General features: G+C 44.4%; 1 protein-coding gene across 1 annotated transcript in view; it reads left to right on the top strand.

The window, feature by feature from the left end:
* LOC310798173 (receptor-type tyrosine-protein phosphatase gamma-like) overlaps positions 1-25,000 on the top strand; it is a gene marked incomplete at both ends in the record, with an annotated part of 532,970 nt that overhangs the window by 342,129 nt on the left and 165,841 nt on the right. The window contains 2 exons of the mRNA XM_083660647.1: positions 3,465-3,647; positions 23,600-23,748. Of these exons, the coding sequence (XP_083516773.1) occupies positions 3,465-3,647; positions 23,600-23,748 (332 nt within the window). The remainder of the gene's footprint in view (positions 1-3,464; positions 3,648-23,599; positions 23,749-25,000) is intronic.

The following is a 25,000-nucleotide window of genomic DNA, read 5'->3' as shown; positions in this document are numbered from 1 at the left end:
TATCAAATTCTATACCGATATAACCAAAGCGTAGAAGTTGTTACACCATGTGTGTGTGTGTGTGTGTGTGTGTGTGTGTGTGTGTGTGTGTGTGTGCATGTGTGTGAGTGAGGGTGGGGCATGTTATGGGGTACAGACCCCCCACTCCCACCCCGCGCATTATTGACTGAACTATTAAGATGAAGTAAGATGATGATGTCAGATGAAATTTTAATAATCCCTTTGGGGGATTTGGATCATAGCAGGAGCAAAGAATAAGATATAGATCAGAATAGACAAAATACAACACAGTGTACCTACTGTATACAATAATAATTATAATAACTAGAAATAATACAAATACAAATACAACAGAACCTACTGAGGATAAAGTGTTAGGCCTCTTTTGTCATGAATCAATGGCACAAGCATGGACTGACGTGAACTCACATTTAATTTGGTTCTAGCAGAACCGGCTGCTTTACCAGGCTCACTGAAAACAGAACCTTGGTGGAGGTAATTACTGAGATAGCTTTCTCAGAACAAAAGTTCAGAGTATTTTAATCTGTTGTGTGTCTAAAAGTAAAATGTGAGAAAAATAGCTTTTAACATTCCACAACTTTATATTTTCTACAGTGGCATTCCACCAAAAACATAAAAAAAAAATCTTGTTTCTTTTATGAAAATAAATAGTTTTCAACCTACTTTGACTCATTGCCAACCATATGTATCAGCCAGCAACATGTGAAGGTTTCTCCAGACCAGCACACATATATCCAGGTAGCAAATGTGCATTGGTTGCTAGCTATTCACATGATCAAATCCACAGATACTATGTACAAAAATGTGTCCCGATACAAGCATTGTTAGCTTTTCAGATAGTATGAGATCACAGATGGAAGCAACATGCTGTATTACAGATGTGTGTTTACATATATATGTACAGGTCATGTGCAGAGATGCAGAGCACATGATGGCATGGTCTACAGAACAGTCCAGAGCATATAGGACCGACACACAGCACATGCTACATGCTACATGCTACATGCTAGCAGAGTTCAGTACCCTTCTAGTTGGCTGAGGCAGGTGCTGTGATGGCAGGAAGCAGTGTATACCCAGATGGCAGACAACACAAATGAGTGCTCAAAGCATCGGTTGGTTCACCTCGGAGGGATGAGCTCTAGCTCTCTAAATATTGCATATTCGAATATTCTCTCTAAACAAAACATATTTGTTTGAATATATTCGAATACTTTTGTGTGTGTGTGTGTGTGTGTGTGTGTGTGTGGGGGTGGGTGTGCGTCCGTGCGTCCGTGCGTGGCAAGGCAAACCAATACAACCAGAGAGCTTATATAACTACTTGGTATATTTATTTGAACATATATATATATTTTTTTATTCAGTCAGTAGTACTAATACAGTAGTAGCCTACACTTTTGTAATGTTTTTAAATAATCAGGCAAACAATGTATGTTTTTATGCTGCCCTCTTGGCCAGGTTTTTTACTTGCAAAAAAAGTTTTTTAATCATAATAATACATTTGAATATTAATTTCATATTTGAATATTCTTTTAATTTATATATATATATATGGATCGGGCACTGGGACAATGCGGGAGGTTTCCCTGCGCCCCCCGCAGGCTCAGGGAGAACCTGCGCTTGCTGGCTGGCACCTGCTCTCAGTGAGCACCCTGGGCATGATGCCATCCAGACCTGCTGCCTTGCCAACACGGGCCCCTCCACACGGGCCTCCTCACCTGGGTGGCGGGTATGGAGAGGCTGCAGGGTAGGTGGCCAGGGGAATGGTGAGTTCAGTAGGGCAGAAAGTGAGGCCAGTGTTGGAACGGGGGAGTGTGTGGAGGGTAGAGGCCAGTAACACGCCTGGAATCCACATTAAACAGTTTGAGCCAGTCTGGCTGCTTCTAGCCAGTGATCTTCATCATCAGTATATTAGCAGATGCACTGATAAAACAGTAAGACATCAGGACTCATTTCAACACATTCACAGCCCTGCTCCATCAATGAGTCAACAATAAGTTCATGCAAAAAGTCTTTTAAGTGTCCAGGAGGCGGGGCAGAGGCGGCTTGGTGCCAGTCTGTCCAGCAGCTATGGTCCTGCTCAGCCCAGGTGTTAAGAGAGACAGCAGCTATGGTCCTGCTCACCTCAGGTGTTAAGAGAGACAGCAGCTATGGTCCTGCTCACCCCAGGTGTTAAGAGAGACTTCTCCCTGATTGTCTCTCTTACACAGCTACAGCAAAAAGTAACTCCACTGCTCCACTGTAGCCCCAGGCTCTGACCCTCTGGACATTCACTCTCAGAGCATCTCTCTCCACACACAGGCACACGCACACACACACACAGGCGCACACGTGCACACACACACACACGCACACACAGGCACATGCACACACGCACACACACAGGCATGCGCGCACACACACACACACACACACACACACACACACACACTCCCAGGCACATGCACACACAGAGAAACACACAGACACGCACACGCACACACACACACACGCACATGCATACACACAGGCACATGCACACACACACACACACACACACACACACACACACACACACACAGGCACATGCACACACGCGCACACATCTTGTGCCTTGTCTGTCACCTAGCTAGCGCTGTGATTGGCCGGCGCTGGGTTGCTTGTGGCTTGTGTGAGGCAGAGTTGAGAAGCGGGTCAGCAGAACCAAACTGAATGTATAATGGACCATATGCTCTATACATGTTTCATGTTGCTAATGACCCAAGAGCCAGCAGGGGACACGTCATCCCTGCATGAAGAGGACAGTTTGAAGCCCTCTGTTGGTGTGCGAACCACAAGGATCAAACTGTGTTGCTCTGTGTGAGTGTGAGTGTGAGTGTGAGTCTGAGTGTGAGTGTGAGTGTGAGTGTGAGTGTGAGTGTGAGTGTGGAGAATTGCAAAAATAAATAAATAAATAAATAAAATAAAATACAGACAAATCTTTACCTATTCACATTAACCCTGAGGAGTGGTCTGATTTTTGGAAATATCGCGATATTTGGGAAATATCCCAATTTTGAACATTTACTTTCAGAGGCTGCAGCAGGCTCAGTTTTAAAGCCAGCGTGAAGTTTTTTGCTCTTTTAAGTGACGTATCTGTTGAATCTGCCACAGATCTGGATGGTGTCACAGATGAGTTCAGATCAGATCTGGATGGGCCCTGTCACAGATGAGTTCAGATCAGATCTGGATGGACCCTGTCACAGATGAGTTCAGATCAGATCTGGATGGACCCTGTCACAGATGAGTTCAGATCAGTTCTAGGTGGCTGCATCTGTAGGCGAGGGCTGTTTGATTGGGATTTAGACATTGTTTGTTTTCAGAAAACATGAGGTGGTCCTAAAAAAATGTCGTCTTTCTTCTCTATCCTGCTCAAGTTCTCATCAGAATGTCCTCCTCACACAGGCTGTATTTCTTGTCTTCTTCAGGTACATACGGGCCAGACGAGGGCTGGGCATCGGCCTACCCAGAATGCACAGAGAGGAACCAATCGCCAATCAACATCGCGGACCAGGATGCCAAGGTGTCCACGGAGTATCAGGAACTGACTCTGGAGGGCTTTGATACGGAATCCTCGAATAAGACGTCTATGAAGAACACTGGAAAAACAGGTAGAGTGAAGAGAGCAGATGGACCAGATGGACTTCTTGATGTGTGTGGGATAGGTTATGTTCAACACCTACACTGTGTGCAGTGTTTTTAGATTGAAGATTGAACGTTTCAGCTCAATGTTAGAAAGAGAAACAAGAGACATATTGACACTTTAGGCGCTGAGTAGTATTTATTGAGCATTTTAAACAACTTGTAAGTCCCTACAGTAGGTCCAGTAGTTCACATTTTCTACTCACTGCTCACGTTTCCTAATCGCTATTTTAATCCCACTTGTAGTTTTTTTCAATAATCATCATTATTTGGCGCAATTAGGATCCACAATTTGTGCCAAGCCCAAAAACTCTGAGTCATCACATCGAAGAGATCTCGGCAATCTATTCTGATGTCGATGACAATATCCGTCACTACGCAGCGCGCTGCCAGACAACAATGGAGGGGGAACAAAACATTGTACTGTGACATCTCTAATAATCCCAGCTCATGTTGGCAGGTGTCTGCACGTCACAAATCTGTTGCGTTGCATCCCAGCGCGTGATGATGAAACGAGACAGGTGCAGTAAGCCACTCGTGATGAATCGTACACAGCCCATCTTCATCCCGACATGATGTATCCACATTAGTACAAGAGCCGTGGCAGGTGTCACTTCCTGTAGGACTCGGCGTCGGGCCGTCTGCATTCGGCTCTCGCGGCATCTCGCCGATCCTCCTCGTCAACCACAGGTATTCTTCACAAGTCCAATGTGTCACTAAGACGCATGATCCTCTCCCCTCTGCCTACAACTAGAGTAGAAAGCCTTCTGAGAGCAACAGGCCACAGGTGGCTGCATGGCGTCACTATCCACAGAACAAACATGGCCACTGTATAACACCACCTCCCCGCTGCCAGCAGCCCAGCCATTGACTACAGTGTAGAGAGCCAAAGTGAACGTCACTTCCCGCTTCAGCACTGTACCAGAGATTTTCTTCCGCAATTCATTTTCCCATAGACATGTTGTAAAATGCGTATAAAAATAGTTTTACTTGGTCAAACCAAACGGTTCAGCTATTATTTAGAATCGGGAGAGACCATAGAACATTTCACTCGGACCAAAACTTAAAAAAACAACAACATCGAAAAAATATTTTCTTTATACCCGCATTTTGTGTGTGTGTGTGTGGTAGGTGGGTGTCAATTTCAGAGATGAAGTAAGTTGTTTTCAATACGAGAGTAACCGCACGTCTTTCACAGAGCCACCAACCTGCACAGTTATTATTATTATTATTGGTTGAAATTAGGCCGGTTTTCTATTCATCGATGGATGTTTTTTCTTAATTGTCCACAAAAATGAAAAACGATCCAAATCAAACTTGCTTGCTCTGCACTCTAATAAATGTATGTGATTTTGTGTGGCGTCATAATGACAACTAATGAACTGTACAACAAACACAAGTCAACACAAGTCAATACTGGCACACATACATGTCTACAGGAAGGATAACATAGTTTGCCAGATCAACAATAGACAGTAGCTGGGTTTCCATCCAAATGTATTGCAACTTTTAATCGAATTTTCAGAAAGTCGGCAAAATAAAATGCGAAACAATGCGCGTTTCCATCCACTGCTATTTTGCAATTATAGAGCTGTCAATCACCTCGTGTTTGAGGCTGTCTAAGCTGCTGATCAGCTGCTACACCCGATATACAGCTCTGTTAAACACATCTAACATTATTCATTTAAAGTTTCTTGATGATCTACAAGTAGACAAAGGTACCATAACGCCATTTCTGGATTACCAGGTGCGACTCGGCAAACTAACGTTATAATCCCAACCCGATCTCCAATTTTTTTTTAAATAGCAACGTTTGTGGACCAACGTTGCTGTTCCAATTTCGGCTCCGAAATTGTAAAATGGTAATCCACGGAGCAGATAGTAAGTGAATACAATTTCATTCATGTCTAGAAGTGAGTCGCCTTAAAGTTAATATCCCAGTCTTCTTCTTGTTTACCACGGCGGGTATTGTGCTGCGCGTACCATTATTTACCGTGTGTAGCCCTATTGTGTGGATGCTACACACGGCATGTCATGTTTTGCAGTGATCAAGGCAAACTGTGTTGTTTTTGAATGGAGAGACAACAGAATATCGCTTAAACTGTTTCCACCGCACGTTTCGCTTTTTCCTTTTATCGATACACCCGACTTTTCCGCCTCCCTCAAGCGTGAAAACTTTTTTGCGATATTTGGAGGTTTTTGCGAATTAGGCAGCGTTTCCACTCAGTTTTTTTATGCGCAAATTGAAATTTCGCATCAAAACAGGTGGATGGAAACCCGACTAGTGTGTACATATCCCCTAGGAGAATGCAGGAAGCAAGGCATACTGTACACAGAGTGGAGGTGGAGCTACATGCAGGAAGCAAGACATACTGTTCACAGAGTGGAGGTGGAGCTACAGGAAGCAAGGCATACTGTACACAGAGTGGAGGTGGAGCTACAGGAAGCAAGGCATACTGTACACAGAGTGGAGGTGGAGCTACAGGAAGCAAGACATACTGTACACAGAGTGGAGGTGGAGCTACATGCAGGAAGCAAGACATACTGTACACAGAGTGGAGGTGGAGCTACATGCAGGAAGCAAGGCATACTGTACACAGAGTAGAGGTGGAGCTATATGCAGGAAGCAAGTCATACTGTACACAGAGTGGAGGTGGAGCTACATGCAGGAAGCAAGACATACTGTACACAGAGTGGAGGTGGAGCTACATGCAGGAAGCAAGACATACTGTACACAGAGTGGAGGTGGAGCTACAGGAAGCAAGGCATACTGTACACAGAGTGGAGGTGGAGCTACAGGAAGCAAGACATACTGTACACAGAGTGGAGGTGGAGCTACATGCAGGAAGCAAGACATACTGTACACAGAGTGGAGGTGGAGCTACAGGAAGCAAGGCATACTGTACACAGAGTGGAGGTGGAGCTACAGGAAGCAAGACATACTGTACACAGAGTGGAGGTGGAGCTATATGCAGGAAGCAAGGCATACTGTACACAGAGTGGAGGTGGAGCTACAGGAAGCAAGGCATACTGTACACAGGGTGGAGGTGGAGCTACAGGAAGCAAGGCATACTGTACACAGAGTGGAGGTGGAGCTACAGGAAGCAAGACATACTGTACACAGAGTGGAGGTGGAGCTACAGGAAGCAAGACATACTGTACACAGAGTGGAGGTGGAGCTATATGCAGGAAGCAAGGCATACTGTACACAGAGTGGAGGTGGAGCTACAGGAAGCAAGGCATACTGTACACAGGGTGGAGGTGGAGCTACAGGAAGCAAGGCATACTGTACACAGAGTGGATGTGGAGCTACAGGAAGCAAGGCATACTGTACACAGGGTGGAGGTGGAGCTATATGCAGGAAGCAAGGCATACTGTACACAGAGTGGAGGTGGAGCTATATGCAGGAAGCAAGGCATACTGTACACAGAGTGGAGGTGGAGCTACAGGAAGCAAGACATACTGTACACAGAGTGGAGGTGGAGCTACAGGAAGCAAGGCATACTGTACACAGAGTGGAGGTGGAGCTACATGCAGGAAGCAAGGCATACTGTACACAGAGTGGAGGTGGAGCTACAGGAAGCAAGACATACTGTACACAGAGTGGAGGTGGAGCTACAGGAAGCAAGGCATACTGTACACAGAGTGGAGGTGGAGCTACATGCAGGAAGCAAGTCATACTGTACACAGAGTGGAGGTGGAGCTACAGGAAGTAAGGCATACTGCACACAGAGTGGAGGTGGAGCTACAGGAAGTAAGGCATACTGTACACAGAGTGGAGGTGGAGCTACAGGAAGCAAGGCATACTGTACACAGAGTGGAGGTGGAGCTACAGGAAGCAAGACATACTGTACACAGAGTGGAGGTGGAGCTACAGGAAGCAAGGCATACTGTACACAGAGTGGAGGTGGAGCTACAGGAAGCAAGGCATACTGTACACAGAGTGGAGGTGGAGCTACAGGAAGCAAGGCATACTGTACACAGAGTGGAGGTGGAGCTACAGGAAGCAAGGCATACTGTACACAGAGTGGAGGTGGAGCTACAGGAAGCAAGGCATACTGTACACAGAGTGGAGGTGGAGCTACAGGAAGCAAGACATACTGTACACAGAGTGGAGGTGGAGCTACAGGAAGCAAGACATACTGTACACAGAGTGGAGGTGGAGCTACAGGAAACAAGGCATACTGTACACAGAGTGGAGGTGAAGCTATAGGAAAGCTTTGGGACGCTGCAGCAGGAGATGTTCTACTGAGCTGGATGACATGCATGAAGTGAGTAATGAGTGTAATAATATAAAGCATGGCTATAATCCCTGAGGCTAAAGTGCCATAGAACACCTCGTGCAGACATTATGAGCAGGGCTGTGCAACACTATGCAATGTGCTGCAATGCAACTATTGTGCCTGAGAATACATGTGGTAAGCTGTAACAGCAGGGCTATAGACAGTTCTGTAATGGAAGGTGGAGGTGAAGGGGAGTCAGTACTTTGAGTAGGAGCAGGGACTGGTCAGGAGAATGAGAGGACAGAAGCTGAGGTGACCGTTGGTCTGCTCATGATGCAGGTGAGACTTTTAGTTATACAAAGTCAAACGTTCTCAAAGCCATGAAGGCACTCGCTAGAGTGCATACCTCCGCCAACTGTTCCTGTTGGAACTTACAGGTGCGTTTTTGTGATTGTTTTGTGATTGGCTATGCCCCATTACCACGCCCCTTTTTTGGCCGGTGGGCGTGGAAAGTTAATCAGTTCTTCCTTGGCCCATGACCAACCTTTCTACTGCACAAAGTTTTGTGATACGATGTTTTACGTGAGTCCGTTTGGAAGTTAAGTCTCTTTTTGTGATTGGACACGGCCATCGCCACGCCCCCTTTTTGCCAGTGGGTGTGGAAAGTACTCAGTTTATAAAGTTTTGTCGAATCCGTCCATAATTCTTTGAGATATCCTATCGACAAACAAACAGACAAACGGGGGCAAAAACATCACATGCCAGGGCGAATGTAAATATGAATGACAGTGACTTTTTTCTCTCCATTTGTAAATTATGAATTATGAAAATTTGAACTCGGAAGGTCAGCTAAGCTAACTAGCTATTAAACCTAGAAAACTTTTTGTCGTTGTCTTGTCTTGTAAAATTTAAAATTGAATAAAAATATTATTGAAAAAAAAAAAAAAAAAAAAATCTAGAAAACTTAGTATGGTTAGTAGCAGCACACTTCATAACCCTCTTTGGTTTCCGCATATTTAACTCAGCCAATATTATTTCTGCCTCCAGAACAGCTCCGCCTCCGAGAGATGTTTGTCACATTAAACTCCAATCTGTGGTCATGATGGCCTGCTAGCATCTTAGGGCTGGTAACTAACTACCCAATCACACTTGACACACGCACACACACACACACACACACACACACACACACACACACACACACACACACACACACACACACACACACACACATGATGGCCTGCTAGCATTTTAGAGCTGGTAACTAACTACCCAATCACACTTCACACACACACACACACACACACACACACACACACACACACACACACACACACACACACACACACACACACACACACACACACACACATGATGGCCTGCTAGCATCTTAGGGCTGGTAACTAACTACCCAATCACATGTGGCTATTTCAAGGTATCATTTTCAGCACCGTGATCAGCGTGACATTCTGTTTTCTACTAGATGACCATATAATGATTGCTATTAAGCCACTTGTAGTTGCAGCTGGAGCATTAATTATACTGTTATCCGCTCAGGCAAGTGTCAACTCACTTTGAAACAGCCACTCTGGAGGTATGCTGAGGGAAATGAAAACGATATGTAGCTGCTGCAGCTGTTTAAACAGCCACTCTGGAGGTACGCTGAGGGAAATGAAAAGGATATGTAGCTGCTGCAGCTGTTTAAACAGCCACTCTGGAGGTACGCTGAGGGAAATGAAAAGGATATGTAGCTGCTGCAGCTGTTTAAACAGCCACTCTGGAGGTACGCTGAGGGACATGAAAAGGATATGTAGCTGCTGCAGCTGTTTAAACAGCCACTCTGGAGGTGCGCTGAGGGAAATGAAAAGGATATGTAGCTGCTGCAGCTGTTTAAACAGCCACTCTGGAGGTACACTGAGGGACATGAAAAGGATATGTAGCTGCTGCAGCTGTTTAAACAGCCACTCTGGAGGTACGCTGAGGGACATGAAAAGGATATGTAGCTGCTGCAGCTGTTTAAACAGCCACTCTGGAGGTACACTGAGGGAAATGAAAAGGATATGTAGCTGCTGCAGCTGTTTAAACAGCTACTCTGGAGGTACGCTGAGGGAAATGAAAAGGATATGTACCTGCTGCAGCTGTTTGAACAGCTACTCTGGAGGTATGCTGAGGGACATGAAAAGGATATGTAGCTGCTGCAGCTGTTTAAACAGCTACTCTGGAGGTACGCTGAGGGACATGAAAAGGATAGTGTAGCTGCTGCAGCTGTTTAAACAGCTACTCTGGAGGTATGCTGAGGGACATGAAAAGGATATGTAGCTGCTGCAGCTGTTTAAACAGCTACTCTGGAGGTATGCTGAGGGACATGAAAAGGATATGTAGCTGCTGCAGCTGTTTAAACAGCTACTCTGGAGGTACGCTGAGGGACATGAAAAGGATATGTAGCTGCTGCAGCTGTTTAAACAGCTACTCTGGAGGTATGCTGAGGGACATGAAAAGGATAGTGTAGCTGCTGCAGCTGTTTAAACAGCTACTCTGGAGGTACGCTGAGGGACATGAAAAGGATATGTAGCTGCTGCAGCTGTTTAAACAGCTACTCTGGAGGTACGCTGAGGGACATGAAAAGGATATGTAGCTGCTGCAGCTGTTTAAACAGCTACTCTGGAGGTACGCTGAGGGACATGAAAAGGATATGTAGCTGCTGCAGCTGTTTAAACAGCTACTCTGGAGGTACGCTGAGGGAAATGAAAAGGATAGTGTAGCTGCTGCAGCTGTTTAAACAGCTACTCTGGAGGTGCGCTGAGGGACATGAAAAGGATATGTAGCTGCTGCAGCTGTTTAAACAGCCACTCTGGAGGTACGCTGAGGGACATGAAAAGGATAGTGTAGCTGCTGCAGCTGTTTAAACAGCTACTCTGGAGGTACGCTGAGGGAAATGAAAAGGATATGTAGCTGCTGCAGCTGTTTAAACAGCCACTCTGGAGGTACGCTGAGGGACATGAAAAGGATATGTAGCTGCTGCAGCTGTTTAAACAGCTACTCTGGAGGTACGCTGAGGGACATGAAAAGGATAGTGTAGCTGCTGCAGCTGTTTAAACAGCTACTCTGGAGGTGCGCTGAGGGACATGAAAAGGATAGTGTAGCTGCTGCAGCTGTTTAAACAGCTACTCTGGAGGTACGCTGAGGGACAAGAAAAGGATATGTAGCTGCTGCAGCTGTTTAAACAGCTACTCTGGAGGTGCGCTGAGGGACATGAAAAGGATATGTAGCTGCTGCAGCTGTTTAAACAGCCACTCTGGAGGTACGCTGAGGGAAATGAAAAGGATATGTAGCTGCTGCAGCTGTTTAAACAGCCACTCTGGAGGTGTGCTGAGGGACATGAAAAGGATATGTAGCTGCTGCAGCTGTTTAAACAGCCACTCTGGAGGTACGCTGAGGGACATGAAGAGGATATGTAGCTGCTGCAGCTGTTTAAACAGCAACTCTGGAGGTACGCTGAGGGAAATGAAAAGGATATGTAGCTGCTGCAGCTGTTTAAACAGCCACTCTGGAGGTACGCTGAGGGACATGAAAAGGATATGTAGCTGCTGCAGCTGTTTAAACAGCCACTCTGGAGGTACGCTGAGGGACATGAAAAGGATATGTAGCTGCTGCAGCTGTTTAAACAGCCACTCTGGAGGTACGCTGAGGGACATGAAAAGGATATGTAGCTGCTGCAGCTGTTTAAACAGCCACTCTGGAGGTACGCTGAGGGACATGAAAAGGATATGTTGCTGTTTAAACAGCCACTCTGGAGGTACGCTGAGGGACATGAAAAGGATATGTTGCTGTTTAAACAGCCACTCCGGAGGTACGCTGAGGGACATGAAAAGGATATGTAGCTGCTGCAGCTGTTTAAACAGCCACTCTGGAGGTACGCTGAGGGACATGAAAAGGATATGTAGCTGCTGCAGCTGTTTAAACAGCCACTCTGGAGGTACACTGAGGGACATGAAAAGGATATGTAGCTGCTGCAGCTGTTTAAACAGCCACTCTGGAGGTACGCTGAGGGACATGAAAAGGATATGTAGCTGCTGCAGCTGTTTAAACAGCCACTCTGGGGGTACGCTGAGGGACATGAAAAGGATATGTAGCTGCTGCAGCTGTTTAAACAGCCACTCTGGAGGTACGCTGAGGGACATGAAAAGGATATGTAGCTGCTGCAGCTGTTTAAACAGCTACTCTGGAGGTGTGCTGAGGGACATGAAAAGGATATGTACCTGCTGCAGCTGTTTAAACAGCCACTCTGGAGGTACGCTGAGGGACATGAAAAGGATATGTAGCTGCTGCAGCTGTTTAAACAGCCACTCTGGAGGTACGCTGAGGGACATGAAAAGGATAGTGTAGCTGCTGCAGCTGTTTAAACAGCCACTCTGGAGGTACGCTGAGGGACATGAAAAGGATATGTAGCTGCTGCAGCTGTTTAAACAGCTACTCTGGAGGTGTGCTGAGGGAAATGAAAAGGATATGTAGCTGCTGCAGCTGTTTAAACAGCCACTCTGGAGGTGCGCTGAGGGAAATGAAAAGGATATGTAGCTGCTGCAGCAGCTGTTTAAACAGCTACTCTGGAGGTGCGCTGAGGGACATGAAAAGAATATGTAGCTGCTGCAGCTGTTTAAACAGCTACTCTGGAGGTACGCTGAGGGAAATGAAAAGGATATGTAGCTGCTGCAGCTGTTTAAACAGCTACTCTGGAGGTACACTGAGGGACATGAAAAGGATATGTAGCTGCTGCAGCTGTTTAAACAGCTACTCTGGAGGTACGCTGAGGGACATGAAAAGGATATGTAGCTGCTGCAGCTGTTTAAACAGCCACTCTGGAGGTGCGCTGAGGGACATGAAAAGGATATGTAGCTGCTGCAGCTGTTTAAACAGCCACTCTGGAGGTACGCTGAGGGACATGAAAAGGATATGTAGCTGCTGCAGCTGTTTAAACAGCCACTCTGGAGGTGCGCTGAGGGACATGAAAAGGATAGTGTAGCTGCTGCAGCTGTTTAAACAGCTACTCTGGAGGTGCGCTGAGGGACATGAAAAGGATATGTAGCTGCTGCAGCTGTTTAAACAGCTACTCTGGAGGTACGCTGAGGGACATGAAAAGGATATGTAGCTGCTGCAGCTGTTTAAACAGCTACTCTGGAGGTACGCTGAGGGAAATGAAAAGGATATGTAGCTGCTGCAGCTGTTTATTACTTGTGGGAGTTCATGTCAGATGATATCAGAAAGCAGCTCATTTGGATTCAAGCATGAAAGCCTGCATGGGAAACATTTCAGCAATACAAAAACATGCACTCAAATGCAGAGCACTTTCCATCAATGTGTCCAGAGTCACTCATCAATACTTCTGCAACAGATGCTGCTTCTGGACGCCACATAATTGACTGACTCATTTCACACAGCTCAGGTCAAAGTCAATGTTGTTATTTGGGCATGTTTAGCCTTATTTTCATCAACAGCACATTCAGATGTTTTTAGATGCAGAGAATGGATCCAAATAACTGGAGAAATAAAAGAAAACCTGGATAGGCCCATTGATGGCCTATTTTGAGTCATGAAATGCTCTTAGCGAGCTCAGTTTGATTTGCCCTTTCCATATTGCTTGTTGGGATAAATGTTGATGTTTGATCTCTGCTGTCATTGTGATGGTGTTGCAGGAATTCGATCTCTATTTGATGATCTGCAATGATATAAACAAGGCATTATGACCATTAAATACCATGATACAATACAATTGCAGTAAAATATGGAGACAACATACATTGTGATAATATGTAAAAAATCGATTTGGCCCAACCTTCACCCTGGCGCCATGATGCTCTTTATTTATTCATGCTCCTCAATTATCAGCCTATTGGATCATAAAAAGTGCCATTGGTTGTGAAACACTGGGCTTCTTCTGTTGAGAACATCCTTTGTTTAACCTTCATGGTAACAGTAAGTGTAGCATTTTGTTTGCCGTTCATGGTAACAGTAAGTGTAGCATTTTGTTTGCCGTTCATGGTAACAGTAAGTGTAGCATTTTGTTTAACCTTCATGGCTACAGTAAGTTTAGCATTTTGTTTAACCTTCATGGTAACAGTAAGTGTAGCATTTTGTTTGCCGTTCATGGTAACAGTAAGTGTAGCATTTTGTTTAACCTTCATGGCTACAGTAAGTTTAGCATTTTGTTTAACCTTCATGGTAACAGTAAGTGTAGCATTTTGTTTAACCTTCATGGTAACAGTAAGTGTAGCATTTTGTTTGCCGTTCATGGTAACAGTAAGTGTAGCATTTTGTTTAACCTTCATGGTAACAGTAAGTTTAGCATTTTGTTTAACCTTCATGGTAACAGTAAGTGTAGCATTTTGTTTAACCTTCATGGTAACAGTAAGTGTAGCATTTTGTTTAACCTTCATGGCTACAGTAAGTTTAGCATTTTGTTTAACCTTTATGGCTACAGTAAGTGTAGCATTTTGGGTTTCTCAAAATGAAGACCACGTTTCCCTTTAACCCGATTGCAAAGACGATGATGCTACTTGTCAGCGTTCCCCCTCCCTGGTGTTTGAGCAAGCAGAAGAGGAGATAACAGCTCTTGATAACAGCCACTATGCATTCTGACAAGGAAAGCTGAGACTCTGCAGATATAGAGAAACTGGAATAAAGTTGTATATCACATTGCAAAATAAACAGCCCCTGGTTTGTGCCGCAAAGCAGCAAATGTCCTGCCAAATCCGCCCCGGTGGCAGACAATGTAAAATGCAATGTCGAAGCTGAAAATCCTCTGGTCTTGTTTGTTTGTGGTAATTAAACTAAATGTGCTAATGATTTATTGATGTTCAAGGAATAGTTCACCCAAATCAAACCAAATTTTCACGAAATAAAAAATGCTGTCCACTCCTCGCCATCTACATGCCAGCTGAAACTCTGGTTTAGGTTCTTCGTCCATAAAACAGTTATTTTGCTGATTTCGGAACTCTACTTCCGTTTTTTTTCTGAGAACGCTGTTATGAAGTTGGGCTGGCAACCTTTGGTTGTGTTATATAGACGAACAAACTTCACCTGTGTTTCAAACTGGCATGAAGGTGAGTAGATAATGATTGCATTTTCATTTTTGGGTGAACTATTCTTTCTCTACTCTCTATTCTTGGAAATGAACAACTGAGCCGTTGTGTGGATGAGTCTGTTCTTCTCTCCCTCAGTTCTTTTCTCCAGAGTTTGGAGTGGCTTGTGGGCCCACCTCTTCACTGCACACTCATTCATCACCGTGTGTGACGAGGTGTGGGTGTTCAGGCAGGCAGTTGGTGTACAGGCAGTTGCTGCGTGTCCCTCAGGTCACAGTGAGGGGGCAGATAGGTAAAGGCCCAGGCTCCCAAACTGTCTTCTATCTGTCAGGGAGTCCATTATCCACTCAGTGGGCAACGCTCAGCTGGGACACTTTGCAAGGGAACTACCAGAATCCAGTAGCAAGCCCACATGACAGCCCACGATGACTCAATCTGTCCTTACACTGCAGATCATCACGTTTCTCTTGCCAGCCATTGTGATAGGCATGGGTGGAAGTATCAGATTACCAGTGGCCAGTCAGCAGCAGTTAATCAGCAGAACGTTTATTAATACACTTTATTTCATTTTTACCAGCTGCGACAGAATTGGCTGGTACTGTATTGTTTTCACTGTGTGTGTGTGTGTGTGTGTGTGTGTGTGTGTGTGTGTGTGTGTGTGTGTATGCGACTGTGTGTGTGCATGTGTATGTGTGTGTGTGTGTGTATGTGTATGAGACTGTGTGCGTGCGTGTGTGTGCGTGTGTGTATGTGTATGAGACTGTGTGCGTGCGTGTGTGTCTGTGTGTGTGTGTGCATGTGTGTGTGTTTGTGTGTGTGTCTGGGCGTGCGTGCGTGCGTGCCTTAAAGACTGCAATAAGTATTTTAAAATCTATTCTAAAAGATATCGTGTAGGTAGCAGCTAGTGCAGATCACGTGCTACACGAGTCGTGTGACATGTGTTTGTTAAGAGCCTGCATGGCAGCAGTGTGTTTGTTAAGAGCCTGCATGGCAGCAGTGTTTTGTATCATTTGTAGAAGCACTAATTGCTGCCTTTGGGAGGCTTTTCAGCATCCTGCTGTCTTAAAAGGGGGTCTCACCTTGGCTCTGTTTCTCAAGTGGAAGAAGGCAGTTTATAGTCAAGCCATTAAAATGAGCTTTACAATAAAGATCTGAGTCTAAAATAACACAGAAGAATGCCTTGCATCGTTTTGTCTCGGTGTGACCATTGAAAGACCAGGAGGGCTGGAGAACACTGAGTATCCCTTACAGTCTGCATATTCCTTCAGAAGGTTCTGAGTATCCCTTACAGTCTACAGATAGCTTTAGAAGGTTCTGAGTATGCCTTACAGTCTACAGATAGCTTCAGAAGGTTCTGAGTATGCCTTACAGTCTACAGATAGCTTTAGAAGGTTCTGAGTATGCCTTACAGTCTACATATTCCTTTAGAAGGTTCTGAGTATGCCTTACAGTCTGCATATTCCTTCAGAAGGTTCTGAGTATGCCTTACAGTCTACAGATAGCTTTAGAAGGTTCTGAGTATGCCTTACAGTCTACAGATAGCTTTAGAAGGTTCTGAGTATGCCTTACAGTCTACAGATTACTTTAGAAGGTTCTGAGTATGCCTTACAGTCTACAGATAGCTTTAGAAGGTTCTGAGTATGCCTTACAGTCTACAGATTCCTTCAGAAGGTTCTGAGTATGCCTTACAGTCTACAGATTACTTTAGAAGGTTCTGAGTATGCCTTACAGTCTACAGATAGCTTTAGAAGGTTCTGAGTATCCCTTACAGTCTGCAGATTCCTTCAGAAGCTTGTTGCCAGAACCATTTTTGTTCCCAATTTCCCAGCGACTGAGCAAGGTCACGCAGAGCGAGTGACATGTCCTCTCCACATTCCAGGCAGTGTGTTAGGAGCGGCAGGCGTGCTGCTGAGATGCCAGCCATGCTTCTGTTTGAGTGCAGCTAGCTTAATCAGGCAAGGCAGGCGCACAGTGTGTCATCCCCTGCGGGAGTGGACGGGCCAGCTGACCTTCAGGTAGAGTATCATCACCAGCGGTGGCACTGCTCGAAGGAGGAACCAGAGAAGAGTGAGAGACATGGACACACAGAGAGAGAGAGAGAGAGAGAGAGAGAGAGAGAGAGAGAGCGAGGACCTCATCATCACATTCAAGATGAAAAGTTCCCTGACATGTCTGGTGCAGTGTCCCCAGGCCTTCGACGACTGAAACCGTTTCCCCAAGGCCACCGCGGGTGCCCAAGGCCACCGCGGGTGCTCAAGGCCACCGCGGGTGCTGGAGAAAAAAAGAAAAAGCCAAAAGGATGACGACCACCTGCAAAGTTAGAAGCATGGCGGAGCATAGTTTAAATGGATTTGAGGTGCGGCAGCGTGCGTGAGATCCGGGGTAAAAAAAAAACACAAACACAAACAACAGCTGCGAAACAAAATGGCGCACAGCTTCTGTTCTCCCCTCCGCTCCATAATGCATGGCTAACAAGACAAATGTCCCCGTGTTTCGTATGAATTATGCATCAGCTGTTTCTAAACGACAGCTGAACATTTTATCTTTTATCTGCGGAGGGATCACCTGGTGGAGATGCCGGTGAAGACTTTGACGGAGCTGAGAGATAATCCCACCCCCCTCCCCCACCACCACCCAAAACCTGCAAGAACTAATTTAGAGAGGTCATGGTGTTTCTCCTCACAACCAAACTTGAAGGAGGAATAATCATGATTTCATGAGTGTGAATGGGAAAAGTTAATGCATATTTAGGATAATTCTGGTTCTTTTCAATCTGGGCCTTATTTCCCTCATTTTTGCCGTCACACTGATCGATTCTGATCAGAATGTCATCAGTTACTTCACTTGTAGAGCTGTGGACCTCTCAGAATGCATGGAACAGAACCAGAACCATTAAAATATTTTTTTAACAGAATAACATGAACACATAAATTAGAACATTACAATGTTACTACAGTAGTGAGCAAAAATAACGTTCAAATACTGATAGTGCACTCAGGTTATATCAGATTTAATATGAGCTGCATCAAGAAATACCAACTGCCCAAAACAAGTTTCACATCCACCTACGAGTCATTACGAGTAGGATGTGTGGGAAGTTCTTCAAACTGCAGAAATGTGTCAACACAAATGGTGAACATAGAAGAGAATGCACTAAAGTTGGCAATCTAAACTAATGAAAGTCTAAATTCAACCTTTATGAGGACTAGTAAAGTTCCAGAGGTCACGCAGTGTTCTGCTCCAACTCTCTAAAGGAGTTGCTCTTTGTCAGGTGAATTGAGTTTGTCAGAGCGCCACACGATCTCATACTGAAAGAACACATGCAAGCTACTCAGAGTTCTTATCTTGAAGCCAGTAATTTATCATTTTACTGCTGATGTAGACAGGTGTATTCAACCCATGCTGAACTTGTACGGCGTTTCTACTTTCTACCCCCCCGCTCCCCCCCTCAGAATGAGATCATGTGACACACTCCTTAAAGGGATTGTGGCCACCGTCTCAAACACGGTGAAGAAGCGAATCAGTTGCAGTGTTGTTCGCCAAAATAACACAAATGTGGAGCAAGAACGTTTTGTAGACCTACGTTGAATTTGACAGTTGAAGCCTCGTCCAGCACCAGGGGAAGGGTGGATTTGTGTCACTTGAATGTACTCAGTGACTATTAAATCATACACAATGATAGACAATGCTGTAACATGGTCGAATCTGTTGAGACAGATGATATCACATGAAATAGATGCATTTCTTTTAGTTCTACATTTTCAGCTCTCTCAAGCGCCGGTCTGAGTTTTTCAGAAAGTTGGCTCATTTCATCATTCGTTTCAATCCAGTATAGTCAGTTTGTGCATTTTATTCTAAGTTCTCAGAGAATAAAGCAATGATTTCTGGGTTTACATTAACATTATATTTGCAAAATGGGACCCCTGACATATGAAATTGTTTGTGGAAAATGGCAATTTTTGGATGGACTGCTGCAAACTGAGCAAGGCCCAACCTTGGACTGTCATCAGAATATTGTACCCAAGATCTGATTTGCGTTGCACTGAGTCGGCTTTTCCCCGGCTCTGCGCGCTCGTAACCAACTTAATGTGCTATTGCTCTTATGAATGTTTACTGACTTTTCTGTTGCCTCTGTGCTGCCTGCGGGCATTCTCTTTTGAATGTTGTATAACAAACACAATACAACATTTGGATTATTAAAGAAGACATATGAGGACAACAGCCTTAAAAATATATTTACGCTGATTTTGGAGGTTTTCTTGCTGTTTTCACACTGTGCCAGCCCAGGTTTGGAGGGCTTAGCTCTGATTCCTGCAGGCGTCCCAAACACTATAATGAAACTACCAGGGTCTGACTCCCGCTTGCAGCACTACCTTACAACTCCCAATCAATAAGTGGGTAAAGAAACAAAGACGTGCGTTACTTCTCTCTGTCACTCACAACAGTATGAAGTAAAATACACGAGCATGCAGTACACTCACAACAATATGAAGTAAAGTACATGAGCATGCAGTACACTCACAACCATATGAAGTAAAGTACATGAGCATGCTGTACACTCACAACCATATGAAGTAAAGTACACGAGCATGCAGTACACTCACAACCATATGAAGTAAAGTACATGAGCATGCAGTACACTCACAACAATATGAAGTAAAGTACATGAACATGCAGTACAGTCACAACAATATGAAGTAAAGTACATGAGCATGCAGTACACTCACAACCATATGAAGTAAAGTACACGAGCATGCAGTACACTCACAACCATATGAAGTAAAGTACATGAGCATGCAGTACACTCACAACAATATGAAGTAAAGTACATGAGCATGCAGTACAGTCACAACAATATGAAGTAAAGTACACGAGCATGCAGTACACTCACAACAATATGAAGTAAAGTACATGAGCATGCAGTATACAAGACAACAATATGAAGTAAAGTACATGAGCATGCAGGATTGCAGGATGCAAGACGTGTTCAAGATTCTCTACTGCTGCTCGATGCAAAAAAAAAGGATAAAAAGCTCATCTTGCAGTAAGATTGATCTTTTAAACGGGGATACCGCCCAATTTAAGTCATGTCAGTCAAAACATTCAGATTAATTGCAATGGTGGAGGACAGTTCAATCAATATTTGTGAACATACACAAATCTTCCGGAAAGTCCAGGATCCATTTACTGCTTCAAAAAACGGATAAAACTGCTCTAGGAACAAGCTCATTTAAAAGCAGACAAACTTAAATCAGTCTTCTGTCCTTTGCATAGAGATGAGAGAGACACAGCCTGTGACTGAACGCACCCACTAGATTACTAGATGTTTCTGTGAAAGTGTGACTATTATTTCTGTCAATAGCGGGCCATCGTAAGCTGTGTCGACGTTGCAATTCCTACTGCTTATTGGTAGAGGGCGATAAAGATCATAGATGACTTAATGCCCCTTTAAGAACTGTTTTAATTCCTTTTAAACAATCCAAATGCTTTCTTAAATTGCATAATCCATACTTTCCTGAAAAGGTTTCCTGGAAGTTTCCTGGAAAGAACCATGACGTGATGTAGTCATTATATAGAAATTGTTGGCAGGCTGGTGATTCGATACTGTCAATTTTGAAAAGATTTTCCTGGAAAGAACTGCAAAATTATCAACTAGAAATTGGAAAATAATAGGCAGAGGTCAATCTGGGACCCCAAGTAATTATTCATATACCGTAAATTCCGGACTATAAGCCGCACCTTTTTTCCCGTTTTTTGGCCTTTTTTGGCCCCTGTGGCTTATATAACGGTGCGGCTTATCTATGGATTTAAAAAAAAAAAAAAAAAAAAAAACTCTCTTTTTTAGCACTCTTTCTAACTATAAATCCTATATAACTATAATAAGTTTTAATTTCCTCTCTTGCCCTCTTTTCACCACACTGTATGACACTGTATGACACTGTGTGCACTGTAAAAAACAACACAGGTGGTGTTGTGTTATGTTGTTTTGTTGAAATGTTAATAAATGGGAGCTTCCTCTACAATCCCCTCTGTGCATGAACCCTTACATATGGTAATTAAACATTAAAACACAAAAAAAAAAAAAAAAAAAAAATACCATTAAAACACCCGCGGCTTATAGTCCGGTGCGGCTTATATAAGAAAAAAATAGTCAACTTTGAAGGTGCGGCTTATACACCGGTGCGGCTTATAGTCCGGAATTTACGGTAACTATATAATCTGTCAAATTCTTAATTAAATTTAGTTAATTTCTAATTTTCTATACTACACATGATCATGGTTCTGTCTTGGAAACCTATACAGTAATTAGTAGATAATGTAATGGTTCTTTCCAGGAAGCTTCCTAAGAAATTAACAGTTCCTTTGTAGGAAATTATGATTTGACCCCTGAAGAGTTTTACCTGATGGTGTGTGTACATGGATGAGTTAATTAAAGCTTTGTCCTCACTCTCACACAAATTCCATGGAAACAATAATTATGCTTTCATCTGAAAAATTAATCATCAATGTGCATGCTCACAATTAATTAAGTTCCTGAGACTTTCTCAGTTCATTAATCTGAGGAAAGATTCACATCTATACAGTAATGTTCTTTTTTTAGCTTGTTGGTATGGTTGAATCTCCCATGGCAACATTATGAGCAATCCGAGCATTTACACCTTGTGAATTCCATTCAGTTTCAAACTTTCTCGTGAGAGATTTCACATACTGACCTGCCTATAAGAAGAGCATGATAGGAATAACAAGTACACATTCTTACTGTAAATTAAGTATTGAGTTGCGTTCGCCTTACAACCTTGAGTTGTTGTTGATCATGTGCAGGGATTTCAGCTTCACCACCGTGTGTATTGTTTATTCCTCAACCACAGCACAAAGGTAGAAACAAGCTCAGGGTTTTCATTTTTGATGTTGATGTGGCAGCCAGCTTTTGAACGTCGATACCAGTATTTTCACACTGAGGCCGTTGATAGCCAATATAGTGGTGAACAGGCTCGAGCATTTTCTTTGACTGTTGACTGTAGCAGGCTCACAGAGACCTCACTCACGTGACACATCATGTGACACATCATGTGACACATCACGTGACACACCCCCGTCATTCGCGGGCTCCAGATTTGACCAGATATCCCAGAATGCTCCAGGAAACATTACCCCGGAATCAAGGCTTCATTTTGAGGTCTCAAAAACCAATGAGTGACGTCGCGCTCGTTTCATCCATATTATTTACTATCAACGGTTGATATCCAATATTTAAAGAAACAGGCTCTATCTGCCCTGCTATATATCTGGTCTAACCCATAGTGGTACTGTAGGTGCTGTTTCACCTGCATGTTTTAATCTGCATCAGCAACAGACGCGTCAGAAGCACAACCTAACCTGTGTAATGTGGGGCCTCCTAACATGCAGCTTGGCCAGACCTTCAGTTGGATCATCACTCTCTTCACTCGAGTGCTTTTAGGACGGAATAAAGACGCTGGTGAAATTCAATCAGAGACGGAAACCTCCTGGACAATGGGAGCAGTTATTTAAGGTAGCGTTGGCTAATGGAATCCTTTTAGAGCCATTTGTGAATGTGAAAATTACCCCCCGCGCCGCCGCCCCACTTTAACTCTACTTCAGCCGCACGTGATGATGGAATAACAAAGGACCCTGCAAGGACACTTTGCACTGACAGAAGACAAAAGGTTTGGCTGCTAAATTAGCCCCTCGTTTGAGAGCTTGCCTCTGAGCCTGATGGAGGAAGACAGCCTCTCGTGTCTCTTCAGCACATGCCCAAATCTCAAAGATTTAAACACGATTTCAGACGGCAGCCCGTCTTTATTGTCACACGAACACACTACAACACATGCATGCGGCCACAACACACACTCATGCTGACGGTGGCCGGTGAAATATGTCCTCTGCATTTGACCCATCCAGGCTTGTCCTTTCCTCCAGGGGGCAGGCCAGGAGCAGTGGTCGCTATTTCTTTCCAGCGCCCGGGGACCTTCATTGGACCATCATTGGACCAACTTCAGATGTTGTCGTCACTGGTCGGATGACGATCTTCTGCATGTTTTTAGTGGAGGGTTATTTATGGAGGAACCCCCTGGGGGGTACGGGGAGAACATGCAAACTCCACACAGAAAGGCCCTTTCGACGAGATAGCCCACCTGGGCAGTAGGCACTGAAGATATGGGGGGGTCACAACTCCAGCACCCACAGCGTCCCAGGTGGGAATCGAACCCAGGACCTTCGAGCTGTGAGGCGACAGCGCTTACCACTGCATCCATCCTCTCCATCCTATATCCTATCCGATATATATCCTATCATATATCCTATATCTACCCTATATCTATCATATATCCTATCCATCCTTCTCCCGGCCTTAAAGAGGTTTCACGCTGCGTTTGTCTTCCTCAGACGTGCGTGAGCCAATGTTTTGAGGGTATTTTTCAAGAGAATTTGGGATTTGCATTCAAGTGCCTTCCCCGATGACAAACACATTGTGGTCTCTCGTCTGCTTCTTTGCCATGAATGATTATGTATATTCAAAAACATGTTGGGTGATGTGTGAGAGCCTTGACTCCTCTCTCTCTCTCTCTCTCTCTGTCTCTCTCTCTCTCTCTCTCTCTCTCTCAGTGGCCATCATGTTGAAGGATGATTACTTTGTCCGGGGAGCCGGCCTGCCCGGGAGGTTTAAGGCGGAGAAGGTGGAGTTTCATTGGGGTCCGAGCAACGGATCGGAAGGCTCTGAGCACAGCATCAATGGCCGGAGGTACCCGGTGGAGGTGAGTGGCTCAAACCATCCAGGGTTGATCTCAAACTTCAAAGCTGGAGGAAAGTTCCATATCTGCTAATCCGTCTGTTTTGCAGACCGATTTTGCACTGATCACCTCCTGTCAATCAAACAGTGCAATATTCTATAATATATAGCGATAGAGATATCAGTCAGCGATAGAGAGTAGCAAAACACACATTTATTTATATGACAATGCTTGATTATTAGTTCAATGCTTTATTTGATCTTCATCACGCGGGATATGAGTGATGTGTGTGTGTTGGGGGAGGGGAGGTGCTCCACAGCTTTATGGACAAATGAATGGACGTGTTTTTGACGGCCAGATCTCAGCTCTTAAACTTGATTCATCTTACTGGTCATCTGGCACTGAGAGTCGCACTTTTAGCATCCAGCTCGACTCTCTAGTACTCAACTACAATGCAGTGCGCCAAGTGTGTGTGTGTGTGTGTGTGTGTGTGTGTGTGTGTGTGTGTGTGTGTGTGTGTGTGTGTGTCTGAGCGTCTATGTGCATTTGCATGTTGTTCATGTGTATGTGCATCTGTGTTTGTGTGTGTGTGTGTGTGTGTGTGTGTGTGTGTGTGTGTGTGTGTGTGTGTGTGTGTGTGTGTGTGTGTGTGTGTGTGTGTGTGTGTGTGTGTCTGAGCGTCTATGTGCATTTGCATGTTGTTCATGTGTATGTGCATCTGTGTTTGTGTGTGTGTGTGTGTGTGTGTGTGTGTGTGTGTGTGTGTGTGTGTGTGTGTGTGTGTGTGTGTGTGTGTGTCTGAGCGTCTGTGTGCATTTGCATGTTGTTTATGTGTATGTGCGTGCGGGTGTGTGTGTGTTTGTGCACGTGCGTGCGTGCGTGCGTGTGTGTGTGTGTGTGTGTGTGTGTATGTGCGCCGTCTGTCACTCTCTTGAACGTGCAAATGTCAGCCATCTTTTGTTTGGACCTCTATAGAGCTGCATCTTTGCCAAATAGATGAATATGTATTGTTTGACATTTGGTAGATCAGCATGCTGACAGTTCAGCTTGATATTGTAATCTTCCTTCCTTCCTTCCCCTCCAGCCCACTTTCCCTCCCCAGCCTTTTCCATAAAGTTGCATAAAGGTGCCTATATATATATATATATATATATATATATATATATATATATGTGTGTGTCACATTTTCAGCCCCATATGGAATGCCGCATTTGTCCTACGCCGCATGGTTGAGAAATATTGCTTACCTGTCCGCCGGAGGAGGATTCAAAGATTC

This window comes from Poromitra crassiceps (genome assembly GCF_964638095.1).
Source record: "Poromitra crassiceps genome assembly, chromosome: 25".
Lineage (NCBI taxonomy): Eukaryota > Metazoa > Chordata > Actinopteri > Beryciformes > Melamphaidae > Poromitra > Poromitra crassiceps.
Note: the sequence above shows the minus strand (reverse complement) of the source record. Positions and strands in the feature narration are given on the sequence as shown.